Genomic DNA, 18,524 nt, shown 5'->3' on the forward strand with positions numbered 1-18,524 from the left:
CATTGAAAACAAGAGGCCCGATTCATCTTCGTACTTTGCCCCATCTGCGTTCCGCAGCTTGTGTGCAATAGCTCTGCACAGGAGACCTTACGCCACAACTACGGCTTGAAGGGCAGAACGGGAGAGGGATGGGGCAGATGAGGGCAGGTTATGTACAGTAAGGGTGTGATGAGGGCATGACAATGCAGATGACGCCCATTCAAGTTCTGGGTTTCTCTTAAGTATGTGTTTTCCAGCTGTATAAATTGCACCAGCTACAGAGCAGGTGTCAGTGCCGACAGATAGTGACAACTGTCACTGCATATTTATATTAAAAGAAATACATGTATCCGTGCCACTAGATAGCTAAGAACATTTGTATGAAGGTAAGAGATAATATAAAAGTGCATTGTGTACACATTAAAATCATCTTGAGTTATGTATTAATGTAGAAAAAAACAAATATTAAAATAATTTTTGTAACAATTCATAATGAATATACTGTTTAGAGTTGTTCATTTATTTTATAATATACATGTTTTGTTATTTGCCGTGACGTGACCTACGCACATACACGTGTGTATCCTGTATTCTGTTCTACATACGGCACGTACTGTTTAGTCAGAGCGTACTTACACACAGATTCAGATCAGTACATATCTTTAGAATTGCTTTGATTTGAATATAGTCGGATCTACGCTCGAGGTCAGTGCTCGGATTTGAATCAGGCCCTTAAAGTAGAGTCGCTCTGCTCAATGAGTTATTGGGGCTGGAAACTTACAATCAAATGTCATCATTTAATTTAATGTAAGACTGGCTGTATTATAGCTTTTAATGTTAATGGTGTGTCAGGGTCTCCTTTCAGCCCTCTTTAGCAAAATCATGTTGGATGGGGGCAATGCATAACAAGAAAACACATATGTACTATATTTCACCAGATGTAATATCACTGGATCTCATACAGAGAGGTGAGCAGATTAGGCACCATATAGTTTTGATATCTGATGAGACAGTGATAACTCCTGTAACGGGTGTTTTTGATGAGCTTTATGTATAATTTATAAACTTGTATTTTATTGTTGACTGTGATTTTTCTTTTTTGTTTGAGTCCCATTTTCCACTGTTTACTGTCTTTAGATAAAGTACACAATAGATTTTAAAAACCACAATACTCGCATTACATTGCCTATCGTATAAATTAGCAGCTTTTACTTGTCATCTAGCAAAATGAGAAGTAAAGAAAATAAATGTACACCTTTAAATGAGTGGGCTTATAAGCCCCCACAAGTTCTTCAATTACTTTGTTTTACTACTCTTTACTCTTTTGCCTGATCAAGCTAGCTCAGATTGGTGCTCTGTTGAATTGTTGTTAAACAATGAAGAATAGATGACTTTGTTAAACAACATTGCTCTCCGCAGTTTTTTAAAATACTATTTTCACAGGCAGCAATACCTCTCTAGGCATTGATGATGGAATCGCCTGGATAAAGGTTTCCTCAGGCGTTAATTAAACAGTATGCAAAAAAATAGGAAGATGCCTGACATGGAAGGAATAAGTCAAGACAGATGTGCTTCGGCATGTCAAACCAACTTTGACAGGCACACAAAGTAACAGAACTATGAAGACAAGCAGCAGATGCATATAGTTGAGTCACAAGGTGTCTCTGTCTTGACATACAATCAATCATACAATGGAGGCAATTATGAGATATTCTTCTGAAAGAACAGTAGCTACTCAACTATTCAACACAAACATGGCAGTTTAACCATTGTGGGCAACCAAGAAGCAGTTATATCCTGGGACAGACAGATTATCTGCATTAATGTAGTATGGTACAGGCCAAGCTTATGAGTCTCATAGGCTAATCAATGTATGTTTGAGTATGATAATGAATGAAATGGAACCATGGAAACATCAATAATAGGCAATCAACAGTATGTTTGTAATAACAATGATAACACTTTTACTAACACACTGGACACACAGAAGTCTAAACTATTTTAGATGCAATCATACAATGTAAACAGGTGCACGATACCAGTTTCATTTTCAATAGTTAGTAAGGATGAAAAAGTCCACCCAGGTCTATCAAGATCACCTTTTAATAAATTCTAATTGTGTTGATCCAGATGAAGAATATTCAATACCCTCAAAGTGAAAGTTTGCAAACTACCATCCGAGGGGAAACAAAATCCTCGCTGACCGCAAAAGTAACCACCTATCATGGCCTCTAATAATTATAGATACTGATTCCATTTCTTTTGAGAATAAAATTGCGTTAGTGAATTTGCCGTGAACAGCTTATGTAGTAAGAATTCCACAGTTTAACCACCTTTACAGTAAAGAACCCTTCCTATGCTGATACCTTCCATTTGCAAATGAAGACCCCGTCCCCTCCATATGATCCTTACGAGAAGCACATTAGACAAATCTCTGCATTGAATATATTTATAAATATTAACTAGGTCACATCTAAGGTGCCTTTTGCCAAAGTCATGGCTAGGGTGCATATCCCTTGTCTACATTAAGACTACATTAAATTTGATTTACCACTTTATGACACAGTTTGCCTTTTGGTTAAATCTTTTTGTAACAATATACTATCCTGCTCCATAAATAACCCTACATAGCTTAGTGTCTAGAGATGTAGTATACTTCTGATAACTAATAACCACCCTCTGATAACTAATAACTGTCCTCTAATAAAGTATTAACCACCCACTAATAAGTAATTACCACCCTCTTATAACTAGTAGCCACCCTCAGATAACTAATAACTGCCCTCAAATAACAAATAACCACCCTCTAATAAGTAACAACCATCCTCTAGTAACTAAGAGCCACCAATAACTCGTAACCACCATCCAATAACTAAGAATCGCCAATAACTTGTAACCACTTTCTAATAACTAAAAACCATCATCATCATCATTTATATATATAGCGCCACTGATTTCGCAGCTCTGTACAGAGAACTCATTCACATCAGTCCCTGCCCCATTGGAGCTTACAGTCTAAATTACCTAAAACACACAGACTAGGGTCAATTTTGATAGCAGCCAATTAACCTACCAGTATGTTTTTGGAATGTGGGAGAAAACCGGAGCACCCGGAGGAAACCCACGCAAACACGGGGAGAACATACAAACTCCACACAGATAAGGCCATGGATGGGAATTGAACTCATGACCCCGGCGCTGTGAGGCAGAAGTGCTAACCACTAAGCCACCGTGCTGCCCAGTAACTAAGTAACTAGTGCTGCCCATCCTCTAGTAACTAAGAGCCACCAATAACTCGTAACCACCATCCAATAACTAAGTATCACCAATAACTTGTAACCACTTTCTAATAACTAAAAACCATCCTCTAGTAACTAAGAATCACCAATAACTCGTAACCACCATCCAATAACTAAGAATCACCAATAACTTGTAACCACCCTCTAATAACTAAAAACCCTCCTCTAGTAACTAAGAATCACCAATAACTCGTAACCACCATCCAATAACTAATAATCACCAATAACTTGTAACCACCCTCTAATAACTAAAAACCCTCCTCTAGTAACTAAGAATCACCAATAACTTGTAACCACTTTCTAATAACTAAAAACCATCCTCTAGTAACTAAGAATCACCAATAACTCGTAACCACCATCCAATAACTAAGAATCACCAATAACTTGTAACCACTTTCTAATAACTAAAAACCATCCTCTAGTAACTAAGAGCCACCAATAACTCGTAATCACCATCCAATAACTAATAATCACCAATAACCCCTCACCACACTCTAATAACTAAGAACCACTCTCAAATAATTAATAACCACACTCTAATAACTTATAAACATATTATAATAGCTAATAACCACCCTCTAAAAGCTTAGAACTACCCGCTTATAACTAAGAACCCCCCTTTGTCTCCTATCCTTCAACCAGTTCTCTACCCATGTGCACACTTTTTTCCCTTTACCTAGTACTCTTGGTTAGTATGGCCATTGGGCAGAAATGTGTGTGAAACCCTTTAGGCCAGTGATGTGCAACAGACGGGCCTAGGGCCACATGCGGACCTCCGAGCCTTCATATGCGGCCTCCAGTTCCCTCCTGCTTTACTGCAAGACTTATTTGTTGGACCATCTACCAGGTGCGTAAAATGTCTGCTGATCTGTTATTACAGATAGGTGGTAGAAAATAATTCAGCCAGTAGCCAAAGAATACAGCATAATAAATCCTGCAAAACAATCTAGAAGTGTGCTCAGTGTGGTTTACATGACAAGTAAGATGAATATAATTTATGGAACTGTATCCAGGGACTGTTGTAAAGTCTGTGAAGTAGAGGAAAATATTATAAGTGTATTGTGGAAATGTAAGATGGAACTAACTTGTGGAATGAAGTCAAACATTACAGTAAGTGTTTTGTTTCATAGAAATGTAATGATTCATCAACTGAATGCTGTATTATCTCTTAATAGCGAAGAAAAAACAGTTGCTAGTAAACCCTATAAATGTCTGTGCAGAAATGAATATTACGCGTAAATAGAATAGGAAAAAACAAAGTAAAATTAAGTCCAAACGAGTGTCTAACACAGAGTTGGTGTCCTGACCCCCTCCCTTATTCTTCTGCTCCAGTGTAATCTGTTCATTTATTAACCAGAGGTGTGCACAGGATTATATAAATGACCAGTCAAGTGCCCACTTGATGATATACCAACCCACAGAGATGCCCATTTGATGATATACCAACCAACAGAGATGTCCACTTGATAAAATACCAACCAACAGAGATGCCCACATGATGATATACCAACCCACAGAAATGCCCACTTGATGACATACCAACCCACAGAGATGCCCACTTGATGATATACCAACCAACAGCGATGCCCACATGATAATATACCGACCCACAGAGATGCCCACTTGATGATATGCCAACCAACAGAGATGCCCACATGATGATATACCAACCAACAGAGATGCCCACTTGATGATATACCAACCCACAGAGATGCCCACTTGATGATATACCAACCAACAGAGATGCCCACATGATAATATACCGACCCACAGAGATGCCCACTTGATGATATGCCAACCAACAGAGATGCCCACATGATGATATACCAACCGAGATGCCCACATGATGATATACCAACCCACAGAGATGCCCACATGATAATATACCGACCCACAGAGATGCCCACTTGATGATATGCCAACCAACAGAGATGCCCACATGATAATATACCGACCCACAGAGATGCCCACTTGATGATATGCCAACCAACAGAGATGCCCACATGATAATATACCGACCCACAGAGATGCCCACTTGATGATATACCAACCCACAGAGATGCCCACTTGATGATATACCAACCAACAGAGATGCCCCCATGAGAATGTACCAGCCAATAGATATGTCCATATCCGCCAGCTTGGGGGACATTAAATTCTCAGCGAGAATTATATCAGCTCTTCAGAGTTTTCACCTTGGCCTTTTATCAAAATATTCTTATTTTATGTACATACATATTCTGACATACAACAAACTGTATATCAATAATTACATATATTTCTTACTCCTGAAAAGTCTACAAATCACACTTCCCTGTAAAAAAGAGCCGGTGTGAGATCTCGTGCAGCAGGCAGTGTACAGTTTATCTTCTTTAAATATTGTTTCTAGCTTAGATGCTGGATTCTGGGAACCTCTAACCAACGGACCCCCCCCCCCCCCGCCCCCCTCTGCACTTGCTGATAAATGTCATTATTTAGCAGCCAATAGACAGCTCATATGGCTGACTGAGAGATTCATATTAGCATATTGTGGCTATACAAAGAATTCAATGCCTTTGGCATTTTCTTTATTTCTTCATACATAATATAATTAAATTGGACTTATTTGAGGATTTTGACCAACAATCAACACAATATACTCTGCAACAAATTAAAATGAAAAGAAAGAGAATTTAATTTTTTATTCCATGATGTAAGCAAACAAAATGTGAAAAAAATGATAATGGGAATGAATACTTTGCATAACCATGTGATGTGCAGAATTGTTATTGTTATTGCACAAATGTGATGAATGTTTCATACACCAGCTGGTCTGGCACCAACTCAGGAGGGGCTGAAATATGAAATAAGAACTTGGTTTGTCCTGACATCACATATCTGTCCTTCTCTTCTGGCTTCCATAGGTGCACACACCGGCTCCCCGTCGCTGACCTCTCTCCAATCACCACCTCACACACCCGCCTGCAGGACTCTGTCCATGCGCCGCTCCCCACCTTTAAAACTCCCGGCCCCACCTGACCAAACTCTCACTCTAACTTCTAATCTTTCAAGCGCTCCCACAAAACTCACCTGCCTATCCCATCCCATCTTATGACCCCTCCTTCCTCACCCACCACCTGCCCAACCCACTTATAACCCATCATCCTCATCGCTTCGGTTTTTTTCTTCTCTTCTTTAGAATGTTCGCAGAACCTTCTCCAACTCCCGTCTCCTGACCTCTCCTTGTCCTCTTCTACTATCGTTTGTTCTCTTGTTCCAATATTTATTTGTATTACGCTCTGTTTGTGTACTGCAGACTGTAGGTCGCTGCTGAATCTGTGCTGCCTCATAACTGAATAAATGATGATCATGATAAAAACGAGATAAGAAGAAGTTTCCTGTCCTGGCGCTACCATCACATGCGATAAACCAGATTACATGTGTGCTACATTATAGATTGCATATGCACAGTACCATACTAATGTACTATTATTTTTTAATTTTGTCATCCTAATATTTTATTTTGCTCTTGCATCATTAGAACTTTAAATCAAAGACAATCTAGTATCAAAATGACAACGCAGATTGGCCGTGATAAGTGTTGGAAAACTCAACATTCTTGCAATTGGCTCTTAGAACTGCCGACTATTCTGTAAGCTGTGGGTTACTTGGTAAATCGCTGCGCTATATATATTATTAGCTGTCACTATACAAGGAAGCACCAGAAGCATATTCTACATACGGTATTTGTTAATTGTCAAGGAATATATTTTCCAGATTCTAGTTTATTTGTATGTATTCTAAACAGAATTTAAATAAAGGGTTAGCACTAGTAACACAAGCTACTCATGTCCCACCAAAGGATCAATGAGCAAATTGGGAATAATATCTGAGATGTTCCTATTGCAGGAATTTTTCTTGCTTGGTAAAAGTGTTAAAGTAGATCTGTCCTTTGTCAGGTAAAGTTATTTTACACAGTGCATTGTGCCCTATGTATCAGTATGACCTACAAAGACTGATACTGATCCCTCTGTCAGGGAGAGAGCATGAAATATCTCCCTGCGCTATATATGTAAATACTAGATGATGTCTGTGCAAATGGAGCCGTGTGTATTACCGGACTACCCTCTCCACGCAGGAAAGTCACATAGGAGGAACCGGCCAAGGGGCGAACCAAGTCCACCTCCGCTGCCGACATATGATACTTTGTATATAGTGCGGAGCAGACTATGCACAGTGCACAAGGCCTCACGTGGACTTTATCTCTGAAATGACAAGTCCTGGGTCATTTTAAAAATAATTTAGTATCATCATCATCAGCTATTTATATAGCGTCACTAATTCCGCAGCGCTGTACAGAGAACTCACTCACATCAGTCCCTGCCCCAGTGGAGCTTACAGTCTAAATCCCCTAACACACACACACACACACACACAGACTAAGGTCAATTTGTTAACAGCCAATTAAACTATCAGTATGTTTTTGGAGTGTGGGAGGAAACCAGAGCACCCGGAGGAAACCCACGCAAACACGTGGAGAACATACAAACTCCACACAGATAAGGCCATGGTCGGGAATCGAACTCATGACCCCAGTGCTGTGAGGCAGAAGTGCTAACCACTGAGCCACTGTGCTGCCCACAACTTTTTATCATGGTAAACAAGACACATGCATTGTGCTTCAGATAATACATCACATAGACACATCCTAATAAGTTACAACTGCTTTCCACTTATATTTTGTACACCCCTTCCGCCGCTGTAGGTGCAATATCCTGTCCAGCAGTGAATGGAAAGCTTGTGCAGTACATAGGGGGAACAGACACCTTATAACAGATCATGAGGATCTCTGGAAAAGTCCTCTACGGTGGATTGAGATGGAAACAAGTAATTTGTAGGGTTTAAAGTGACATTGTATGACATGCTTCTTCCAGCTAAACGATTACTGTAAATACAGACTTTTCTGTCTGACCTTAGAACCACTGCTCAAAATCTATTTCCTGGTGTCCGGAGAGAGAGCTTTCAATTCATCACAGTACAAATCAGTATTCAGCCGTTCCAGAGCTCAAGTTCCTGACACCATATAACAGCAGGAACAAAAAGAACAAAACTTTCATCACAACGCTCCGTCTACCGGATGAAAAGCAAAGATACCATTGCCAGGATTTCAACAGTTCATTCCCCCGTTGTGAAATCGACTGTGAATCCAGACACCAGGTTGCAGTAGGGGCTTTGCCCGTTAATTGTAAAAGAACTTAAACAAAAAATACTCTAAAGGTAGTAACCACAAGGAAGGTTTAGATCTACCGGGTTCTGTTCTTTGTTCATAAGTCATAGAAGACATGAAAGCTCACAGGGTCATTGACCCTTGTGATGAAATACATTACGGTGCTCACATTACTTTGCACAAAGCAGCTGGTGAACATCTTGCTCTTCTCTGCTCTATTCAAGTTGATTCAGTTTGCTATGAGCATTATGGGCTCAATAGTGCACTTCTTAATGATCAATATCCCCATGAATATTCACTCCCCCTCCATCTCCTCTGTGTCTACATGTCCTGAAGCCCGGAACAGATGGAACAGCTCATGTGCGGAGTAAATCGGACAATGGGACGATACTCTAAGGCAGGGTTTATCAACTTTATACCCCTCTGTGATGGTAAACATTTACCAAGTACCCCCAAAGGTACGATTTTACCTCATGTAATGAACATTTCTGATTTATTTTATTACTCTTAACAGGGCATGATTATCCAATAGGCTGACTAGACTGTAGCCTAGGGTGATAATCTTCTGTGGGGGATGGGGTGCAACATTTGTAGGGGTGATACATTGTGACAGGGAGCAGTATAAACTGAAAATTCATTTTAAATTATAAAGAGATAATTCTCCAAAGTAAAAAGAAAACATGAAGAAAAATGTAGCAAGGATTTAATCTTGACATATTTCCATGTAAATGCTGAAGACAATTAGTCATCTTTGGCTGGGCGTTTAAATATATAATCATGTAGGAGAGAAAAGGCTGGCGACAGGCGCAGACGTGACAACCCCTCCCCCTGCGCATCATCACCCTCAGTGGCGATCGTTCTTGCGTCTTTTTTGATATACAGTTCTGAGTTTAATAAAATGAGTGACAAAGATTTTCGTGACCCTTTAAAGAAACCAGGTAAAGCTGGGTTTAGAAAACACAGGAACATAAACATTGGTGATGGTGGCCGGTGGGGGTGAAGGAAGCTGGATTCTAAATTAAAGATGAGGTTTAGTATTAGTCTGGCATGGAAGGCATGGGGGCGCTATGAGCGAAGTAGCCTAGGGCGACCTGAATCCCTAATGGAACCGATTCTTAACGAAAAGTAAACGCTATTTTCAGTTCTATCAAGCAGACTGAAGTAGCCCTACAATCGATCTCAGAAAGCTCTTGGGATGAACGTACCCCAGATTGAGGACCTAGGCTCTAAGGAATTAGTAAATGAAGTTTGGAAACAAAACACTCTTAAAAGTTCATCTACGGGCCCACAGACTCTATCTCTCTGTCTTTTGATCGAGGGATGAATACAGCGCAACTTCAAACATTCTTTGGAATCACCGACCTCTGTATAAAATGGATCTTCAGCACACAAGTGTTTTTAAAAAACTAAATGAAATGGAAAAAGAAAGGATCAATTAAGCAGCATGCAATATTCTCTGCTGCTATCGATCTTCTTTACATTTTCTTAAAAATCCGGGCGCACTGAATATTCTTTTTACATATCAATTAACGATTCAGTAGTGCAGCATTCACAGAGAGTTAAGTGCATCACTCAACAGAAACAGATGGAGACGGAGCGGTCAGGCATCCGGGCCTTACCGTGGTGATGGCTATATTTGTTTATCTATGTTATATGTTCATTCTATGTATTCAATGTGTTTTTCTATAGTATCCAATAAATGTTCATGTTCCCTGCACCAATAATTTTATTGGGTCTTCACAAGTTCATTTTGAAGAGTAAACAAAAGCACAATAACCAAGAAGAAGAGGAAGAGGAAGAAGAGGAGGAAGAGAAAGTAAAGGAAGAAGAAGTGGAAGAGGAGGAGGATGAAGAAGTGTTTTTAATATCTTCATTGACGACATTGTTTTGAAGGGAATGTATACCTTTTTGCAGATGACACAAAGTTATGCAACAGGGTAGCATCTAGGTAGACTAGAGGGATGGTCAAGAGATGCCAAAAAAAAGCAAAATAATGCACTTGGGTCTCAAAAACCCAAAGGCTAAATATAGTAATAACAACACTATAATGGAAACCACTGAGGAGGAAAGGGATCTAAGAGTCACTATTTCAGGTGACATAAAGGCAGGTAAGTAATGTAACAAAGCAATGAGGAAGGTAAGTCAGATGCTTGGTTGTATAGGGAGAGGAATCAGTAGTAGAAAGAAGTAATAATACCACTGTATAGGTCATTGGTACGGCCTCATCTAGATACTGTGTTCAGTTCTGGAGGCCGTATCTCCAGAAGGATATAAATACATTACAGACTGTACAAAGAAGGGCAACTAAAATGGTGCTTGGCCTACAGCACAAAACTTACCTGGAAAGATCTTAATATGTATAGTTTGGAGCAGAGAAGGGAAAGAGGGGACATGATAGAAACATTCATATATATCAAGGGTTTTAACAAGGTGCAGGAGGGAAACATTCTACAAAGGAAGAAAAGTATTAGAACACAAGGACATGTACTGTCAGAGGGTTCAGAGGGAATGTGAGACTATATTACCTCACGGAAAGGGTAGTGGATAAGTGGAATAGCCCACCATCAGAGGTGGTAGAGGCTAATACAGTAGAGCAATTTATACATGCTTGGGATATATATATATATATTCCCCATATATATATATATATATATATATATATATATATATATATATATATATATACATAAGGATATCTGCCTTCAAATTCTATGTTTCTATGTTAAGAAAATAATGTTGCTTTAAGTTAGTCAATAATAATATCAGAACAAATGCTTTTAAGAACAAGTATTTCTTTTGTACAGAAAGTATTGTATTAATGACATCACGCAGAGCAGGTACACACTGTAAGTGCCAACCACAGAGTTTGATGAACTCCCTTAAAAACCTAATTTTTACCATGTAATTGGAGAAAATATTGTATGGATACACGGGCAAAATCACTAAATCGTGCAAAAATTACTGATATACCCAACTGAAACAAGTAACCAGAATGCAGGAAACTTTTAGATATGTAAAAATACAGAATAAACACATGTATATCATAAACAAATGTGTTCATTGTATACAATATTATATTGTAAACGTACAATGTGGGAGAAAATGGCATACTGTTAATTGATTGTCTTTTGCACAGTACTTTGCAATTCGAAATCTGATGGTTTGAATTCAAAATATGCAATTTTGTTCTATATTTATACAGCAGGGTGTGAAACATGTTCGACAGTTACTTGATTGACATTTACATGGGCGACAACATAATATAGACACAGTTGGAATGCCGACAATAATAACTTTTGAAGGTATTATTAGGTCGACAATAATATCCCTAACCCTATCCTTATCCCTAAACCTAACCGTTACACTAACCATAACCTTAACACTTACCCTATCCCTAACCTATTGCCTAACCCTATCCTTAACCCTAGCCATAACACTAACCATAACCATAACACTAATGTTATCCCTAACCCTATCCATAATCCTATCCCTAGCCCTATCCCTATACCTAACTTCCCATTCCAGAATCCAGGACTTTTCCCGTGCAGCCACCCTTCTCTGGAACGACCTCCCTCGTTCCATCCGTCTCTCTCCTAATCTGTGCTCCTTCAAACGTGCACTCAAAACTCACCTCTTCCTCAAAGCCTACCAACCATCCCCTTAACCCCCATCTCCTCCGCTCATTCTCCCCTCTCTCCCATTGCCTCAACTGGCTCCTCTTGTGCCTGGTCTGTTTACGCTCCCTTAGGATGTAAGCTCGCATGAGCAGGGCCCTCTTCCCTCCTGTCTCCTTACCTGTTCTTCTGCTCCGGGTTTATTGCATCAGCCTGCCTGGAGTTTCTGAAGCATTGGTACTTTTTGTTTATAGTTCTGTACTGTTATACCCTGTATAGTCTACTGTTTGTACTGTGGGCGGCGCTGCGGAAATCTTGTGGCGCCTAACAAATAAATGATAATAATAATAACAATAACTTCAACCATAATCCAAACCCTAACCCTATTCTTAATCCTATACCTAACCCCAACCCTATCCTTAACCCTATCCCAACACTAATCCTATTCCTGTTCCTAATCCAAACCCTTACCCTAACCCTATCCTTAACCCTTTAGCTACCTTTAACCCTATCCTTAACCCTATTCCTAACCCTAATCCTTAACCATGTAATATTGTCTATGTTTCAATTGTTGACCTAATAATACAGTCGACATTTGAATTGTTGAGGTAATGTTGTCGACTTTCAGATTTTCGACCAAATGGACGTCTAGCCGTTGACCGCATACCATGCAGCATGCAGAAGTCTTAATATAAATATTTTGTAGACATGCTAAAAGACAGAGAGTTGTACATTTAGCTTTCAATGTACCTCATGGATTATACCCATCTGTCCCACTATCTGGGAGGTGGCAGCATTTCTGCCTCTTATACTCTGATAACTTTATGTGCAAACTAAACTTTGACATTAAAAATAAAGATAATTTCAGCCACACCCATTTATGGAATCACTAAGTGACCTCCAGTACAAACATCCAAAACTAGGACAAAAACATGCTGCTAAAAATATAGCACAGTCTATAATAAGTTGTGTAATTTCTGCCCATTGCAGGTAAGAAAATTAGGACAAATTCTGGCCACATCTCAATCTGCCCAGATGCTCCTCGATTCGCCCTTGACACACCCATGCTTTACTGACCACACCCCCTAAATGAAGAAGCTCCGCCTCTTTTATGCACCAACAAAAAATACAAAAAACACCAGAGGGTATGGTTTAGGCTCTCCTGTCGTCTACTGTCTCTTTCATATTTCCATAGTGTTCTATTGAGAGTTTTTTCGCTGTTGCAAAATGCACTATACAGACAGGACTTTCTTTAATGCCCCTACCTCCTCCAGGTGTACGAGGAAAGTCACATTCTGCCCATGCTGGACCCCCAGTTTGCCATCACTGGTGGTAAGTTGCAGTCCCTGGGGCGCTTTGCCTGAACAAGCCTGGGGTTTGGCGGAGTACTGCTCTCGTAGTCCATCAGTGCAGTTATTAGCCACGATTCTGCGATATCTAGAAAACAGGACAGCACATTTGTGCATAATTAATAATTAAAGTGTACACTTAAAAAATCACATTCTAAAATTAAGAAAATCTGAAAATACTGGTTTGCATTTTTCAGATGTGTTGAATTACAACATTTAAATTTATCCACATTACTGTATCACTAAGGCTTAACTGTTTTTCATTGTTGCAACAAAGTAACAAAACTAGTAGCAGTTGTTGCTGTCTGACAAGTTGTATTGTAGCGAATAGGGAAGAAAAGTTGGAGTTTAGAGTCTTTTTAAAACTCATTGGATGCAGCTGGGTGAGACAACAAGCTTATAAATAGGAGAGAAACATTGTTAATATATGCCTTATTATGCTATCAAAAGCAGCATAATGATAGTTAATAATAAATAACCTGTAAATCATCATATGTTTACAGTATGTATTTAAAGATGTGGAGTCTTATAAATGGTTGTAATAAACATTTGAAAAGTCATATTTGACAATTTATACCAAACATTTAAATAAATACTGGTAATATGAACATTACAAGCACTGTTATATATTTATACAGGTATTATATGGAAAGAAAAATATACTTATACTGTCAGATGTAGTAAACTGTGAATTGATGTCTCTCTATAGTCACTTTCTCAATTTTCCACATAGAAAAAAAGAAGAAATCACAATAGTGCAATAAGTTTTAACATAAATAAGTTGCAGTAAAGTCCCACATCAATTCATATTCTATATTGTTTGCAATTTCTTCTTAGTTTATCGCCCCCTCATGTAGGGCTACTCACTAGAATTCGGTGTAGAAAACCCACGGATAGCAATGTCTACATCCTTAGAAATAGTGAGCGTCAAGATACTTGGCTAAGTGGAACCATATAGCCAAGTTTTAAGATTGAGGCACAATTGTTCTGAACCAAATGTCTTGAATAGCCAAATAAAAGATATGAATAAAGTATTTAAAGAAAAGGGATATAGTGAGTTACTTCTGAATAAGGCAAGGAATAAAGCATTAGAAGCAGATAGACATAGTCTTCTTTTTCCAGAAATGGCGCCTGATTCATTAAGGATCTTAAATTAAGAAGTTTCTTATTTCAGTCTCCTGGACAAAACCATGTTACAATGCAAGGGGTGTAAATGAGTTTTCTGTTTTGCACATCAGTTAAATACTGACTGTTTTTTCATGTAGCACACAAATATCAACTTGAAATTTCAGTGTACAAATAAGCTATCAAGTGTTTGTGTGCTACATGAAAAAAAAGTCAATATTTACCTTATGTGCAAAACAAATTACTAGTTTGCACCTTTTGCATTGTCACATGGTTTTGTCCAGGAGACTGAAATAAGAAACTTCTTAATTTAAGATCCTTAATGAATCAGGCCCATGATTTCTAATAAAAAAGGACAGACGATTTATAAGAATTTCAAATTGTCCTTCACTACCAAGTTTAGTAGTTACCACAAACAAATAGAAAAATTGGTACATAAACATTGGCACATTCTTCATAAGGATGATACTCTGGTTCAGTTACTTCCACACAAACCAACATTTATTTATAAAGGGGCAACAAATATCAAAGAAAAATTGGCAAAAGGTACTTTTGAGGATGATAAAATTAAAGGTCATGTTATACGTAAGTAGGGGGTTTTACCGGTGTGGCGTGTGCCAAGGTTTTTGGATGATAAAAAATGAACATAGCAAAACTGAAAAATGTATTATTGATGGCAAAGAGTATAATATAAACCATTTCATTACCTGCAATTCAAAATTGTTATTTATATATATATATATATATATATATATATATATATATATATATATATATATATATATATATATATATTGGGATGCAAATGCGGTTTAACATATGTGGGGAGAACATGGAGACCCCTAAAAATACGTATTGGGGAACATTTAAGAAATATTAAAAAAGGATTGGTGACCCATTCCGTGTCCGCACATTTCAAATACAAACATGATTGCTCCACTTCAGTTTTAATGCATTTTATGGGAATCAATTTGATAGAGACTAATTGGAGAATTAGAGTTGTAGAAAATAGACTTGCTAGATTAGAAATGAAATGGATATATAGACTCAATAGTCTTGTCCCTAAATGATTAAACAAAGACTTTGTATTAAAATGTTTTTTTATTTAATTTTAGATTGTTCTTTAATTATATTTCATATGTATTTCTTTTTAAAGTATTCCTATAACTGAACCATGTCAGTGGAAATTCTAAAGAAAAAAAAAAAAAGAAAAAGTCTAAGGGCCTGATTCATTAAGAATCTTAAATTAAGAAGTTTCTTATTTCAATCTCCTGGACAAAACCATGTTACAATGCAAGGGGTGCAAATTAGTATTCTGTTTTGCACATAAGTTAAATACTGACAGTTTTTTCATTTAGCACACAAATACTTGATAGCGTATTTGTACATTGAAATTTAAAGTTGATATTTGTGTGCTACATGATAAAACAGTCAACATTTAACGTATGTGTAAAACAGAAAACTAATTTGCACCCATTGTATTGTAACATGGTTTTATCCAGGAGACTGAAATAAGAAACTTCTTAAATTAAGATCCTTAATGAATCAGGCCCTAAGATTTTATATGTATCTGATTAACCTAACATTATTCTTTATAGTTTTTCCTGATACTTTATTGTATGTATTATTTATAATATACTATGCCCACTCAGTAGCTGTGAACAAGCGGACCTCAATATGAGATTTGGTCCGCGAAACAGGAAGTGATGTTATCACTGCCGAAAACCGGAAGTCCCCTTTTATGACCGGTATGCGTTCCATCTGCCGATACCGGAAGTAGATTTTGTGTGTGATACAACTAGCTACAATGTTTGGAACAGTTATGTTAATTTAACCATCAATGTTAATACTGTTATGTATGCACCTGTATTCTTGGGGATATGAAGGTTTGATGTATATTTGGCTCTGCAGTGTGGTGCCGATTTTGATTGGACAAAGGGTGTATTAAAAGTCATATGACAACAATCAGCTGACATGCACCTTGAGAAAGACATTTATTGTTTAAACATGTTGGAGCATGTAAGCTGATTGATACTTCTCCTGGAAAGTCTGTGTATTCTATGCTGAATAAGGATTTCTTTGGCCTCCACAATATTGATATCCCGGGCTTCTTGTGAATATACCAACTGCCAAGACATCCACTACCATTCGGTAGAAGTATATAATCTCTTTCTTGTGGGATTTTATTTGTGTTATATGTGAGTGTATCTTTGTTGTGCAAATAAATTTCTTATTTTTACCAAAGCAACATCACACTAGATGCACTTTATTTATTTTTTATTTCATGAAATGATGATGAGTCCTCTTTTACACACTGGGATACGTTTTAAGGAACGAAAAAAAGAATCTTCAGATTGATGTGCCATTCTTACACCGAATTCTAGTGAGCAGCCCTACATGAGGGGGCGATGAACTGAGAAGAGATTGCAAACAATATAGACATATGAATTTATGTGGGATGTTACTGCAACTTATTTATGTTAAACCTTATTGCACTATTGTGATTTTTTTTTTTTTATGTGGAAAATTGAGAAAGTGGCTATAGAGAGATATCAATTCACAGTATATTACATCTGACAGTATAAGTATATTTTTCTTTCCCTATAATACATATATAGATATATAACAGCGCTTGTAAGGTTCATATTACCAGTATTTATTTACATGCATTTTGAGGTTTGATTTATATGCCAAATTAACTCATCAGGCAGTAGTTAGAAGTGGAGCGCTGTTGGATTTTATATATATTTTCTTGAACTGTTATACCAAACATTACGGGCCTGATTCATTAAGGATCTTAACTTAAGACACTTATTATTTAAGTTTTCTGGACAAAACCATGTCACAATGCAAGGGGTGCAAACTAGATTTCTGCTTTGCACATAAGTTAAATACTGACTGTTTTTTCATGTAGCACACAAATATCAACTTTAAATTTCAGTGTACAAATAAGCTATCAAGTATTTGTGTGCTACATGAAAAAACAGTCAGTATTTACCTTATGTGCAAAACAGAAATCTAGTTTGCACCCCTTGCATTGTAACATGGTTTTGTCCAGGAGACTTAAATAAGAAGTATCTTAAGTTAAGATCCTTAATGAATCAGGCCCTACGTGTATTTATACTACAGGGGTCTGATTCATTAAAAATCTTAAATGAAGAGGTATCTTATTTCAGTCTCCTGGACAAAACCATGTTACAATGCAAGGGGTGCAAATTAATATTCTGTTTTGCACATAAGTTAAATACTGTTTTTTCATGTAGCACACAAATACTTGATAGCTTATTTGTACACTGAAATTTAAAGTTGATATTTGTGTGCTATATGAAAAAACAGTCAGTATTTAACTTAAGTGCAAAACAGAATATTAATTTGCACCCCTTGCATTGTAACATGGTTTTGTCCAGGAGACTGAAATAAGATACCTCTTCATTTAAGATCCTTAATGAATCAGGCCCCAGGTTGTGAAATCTAAAACAAGCATAAGTTGGACAAAACTTTACATTTCTTTCACTCGAGAAGTCTTACCCGCTGCTCTTCAGATAGCTTTGCCCCTGGCCGCAGTCTTTTAAGACGGAGGTTGGGTTAAACCAAAATGCGGGGGTGCACTGGTTCTTTCCTTGTCTCTCATAGCCATAGTCACTGCAATCAAACAAAGTAGACACCGTGAGATGAGAAGTACCTTGTGGAGGTCTGAGGGAGGCTGTAACGTGAGCCTGTCACCTACAGACAGTGGAGGCAGGGGACTCTAAATTCACTAGGAACCTCATGAACACAAGTCAGTGATGTCACTGGTTCTTAGCAAATTCATAGGCTGCTTACTGACTTAATGGACAAAATGGCTGAAACATAGCAAACAAGTCCACTTAAATGTATTTGTCGCCTTGAGGAAAAATACATTAGTAGATGTCACACAATCTTTTCAAACAATTGCAATTAAATCTTAAATGTT

The 18,524-nt window shown here is 37.8% G+C and overlaps 1 protein-coding gene across 2 annotated transcripts in view; it reads right to left on the reverse strand.

The window, feature by feature from the left end:
* The window catches only part of SORCS3 (sortilin related VPS10 domain containing receptor 3), a 502,293-nt gene that overhangs the window by 58,858 nt on the left and 424,911 nt on the right, over window positions 1-18,524 (reverse strand). For both annotated transcript variants that reach the window (XM_075215733.1, XM_075215732.1), the window contains 2 exons: window positions 18,101-18,214; window positions 13,364-13,535 (listed from right to left, as the gene is read on the reverse strand). In XM_075215733.1, the coding sequence (XP_075071834.1) occupies window positions 13,364-13,535; window positions 18,101-18,214 (286 nt within the window). The remainder of the gene's footprint in view (window positions 1-13,363; window positions 13,536-18,100; window positions 18,215-18,524) is intronic.

This window comes from Mixophyes fleayi, chromosome 6 (assembly GCF_038048845.1).
Source record: "Mixophyes fleayi isolate aMixFle1 chromosome 6, aMixFle1.hap1, whole genome shotgun sequence".
Classification (NCBI taxonomy): domain Eukaryota; kingdom Metazoa; phylum Chordata; class Amphibia; order Anura; family Limnodynastidae; genus Mixophyes; species Mixophyes fleayi.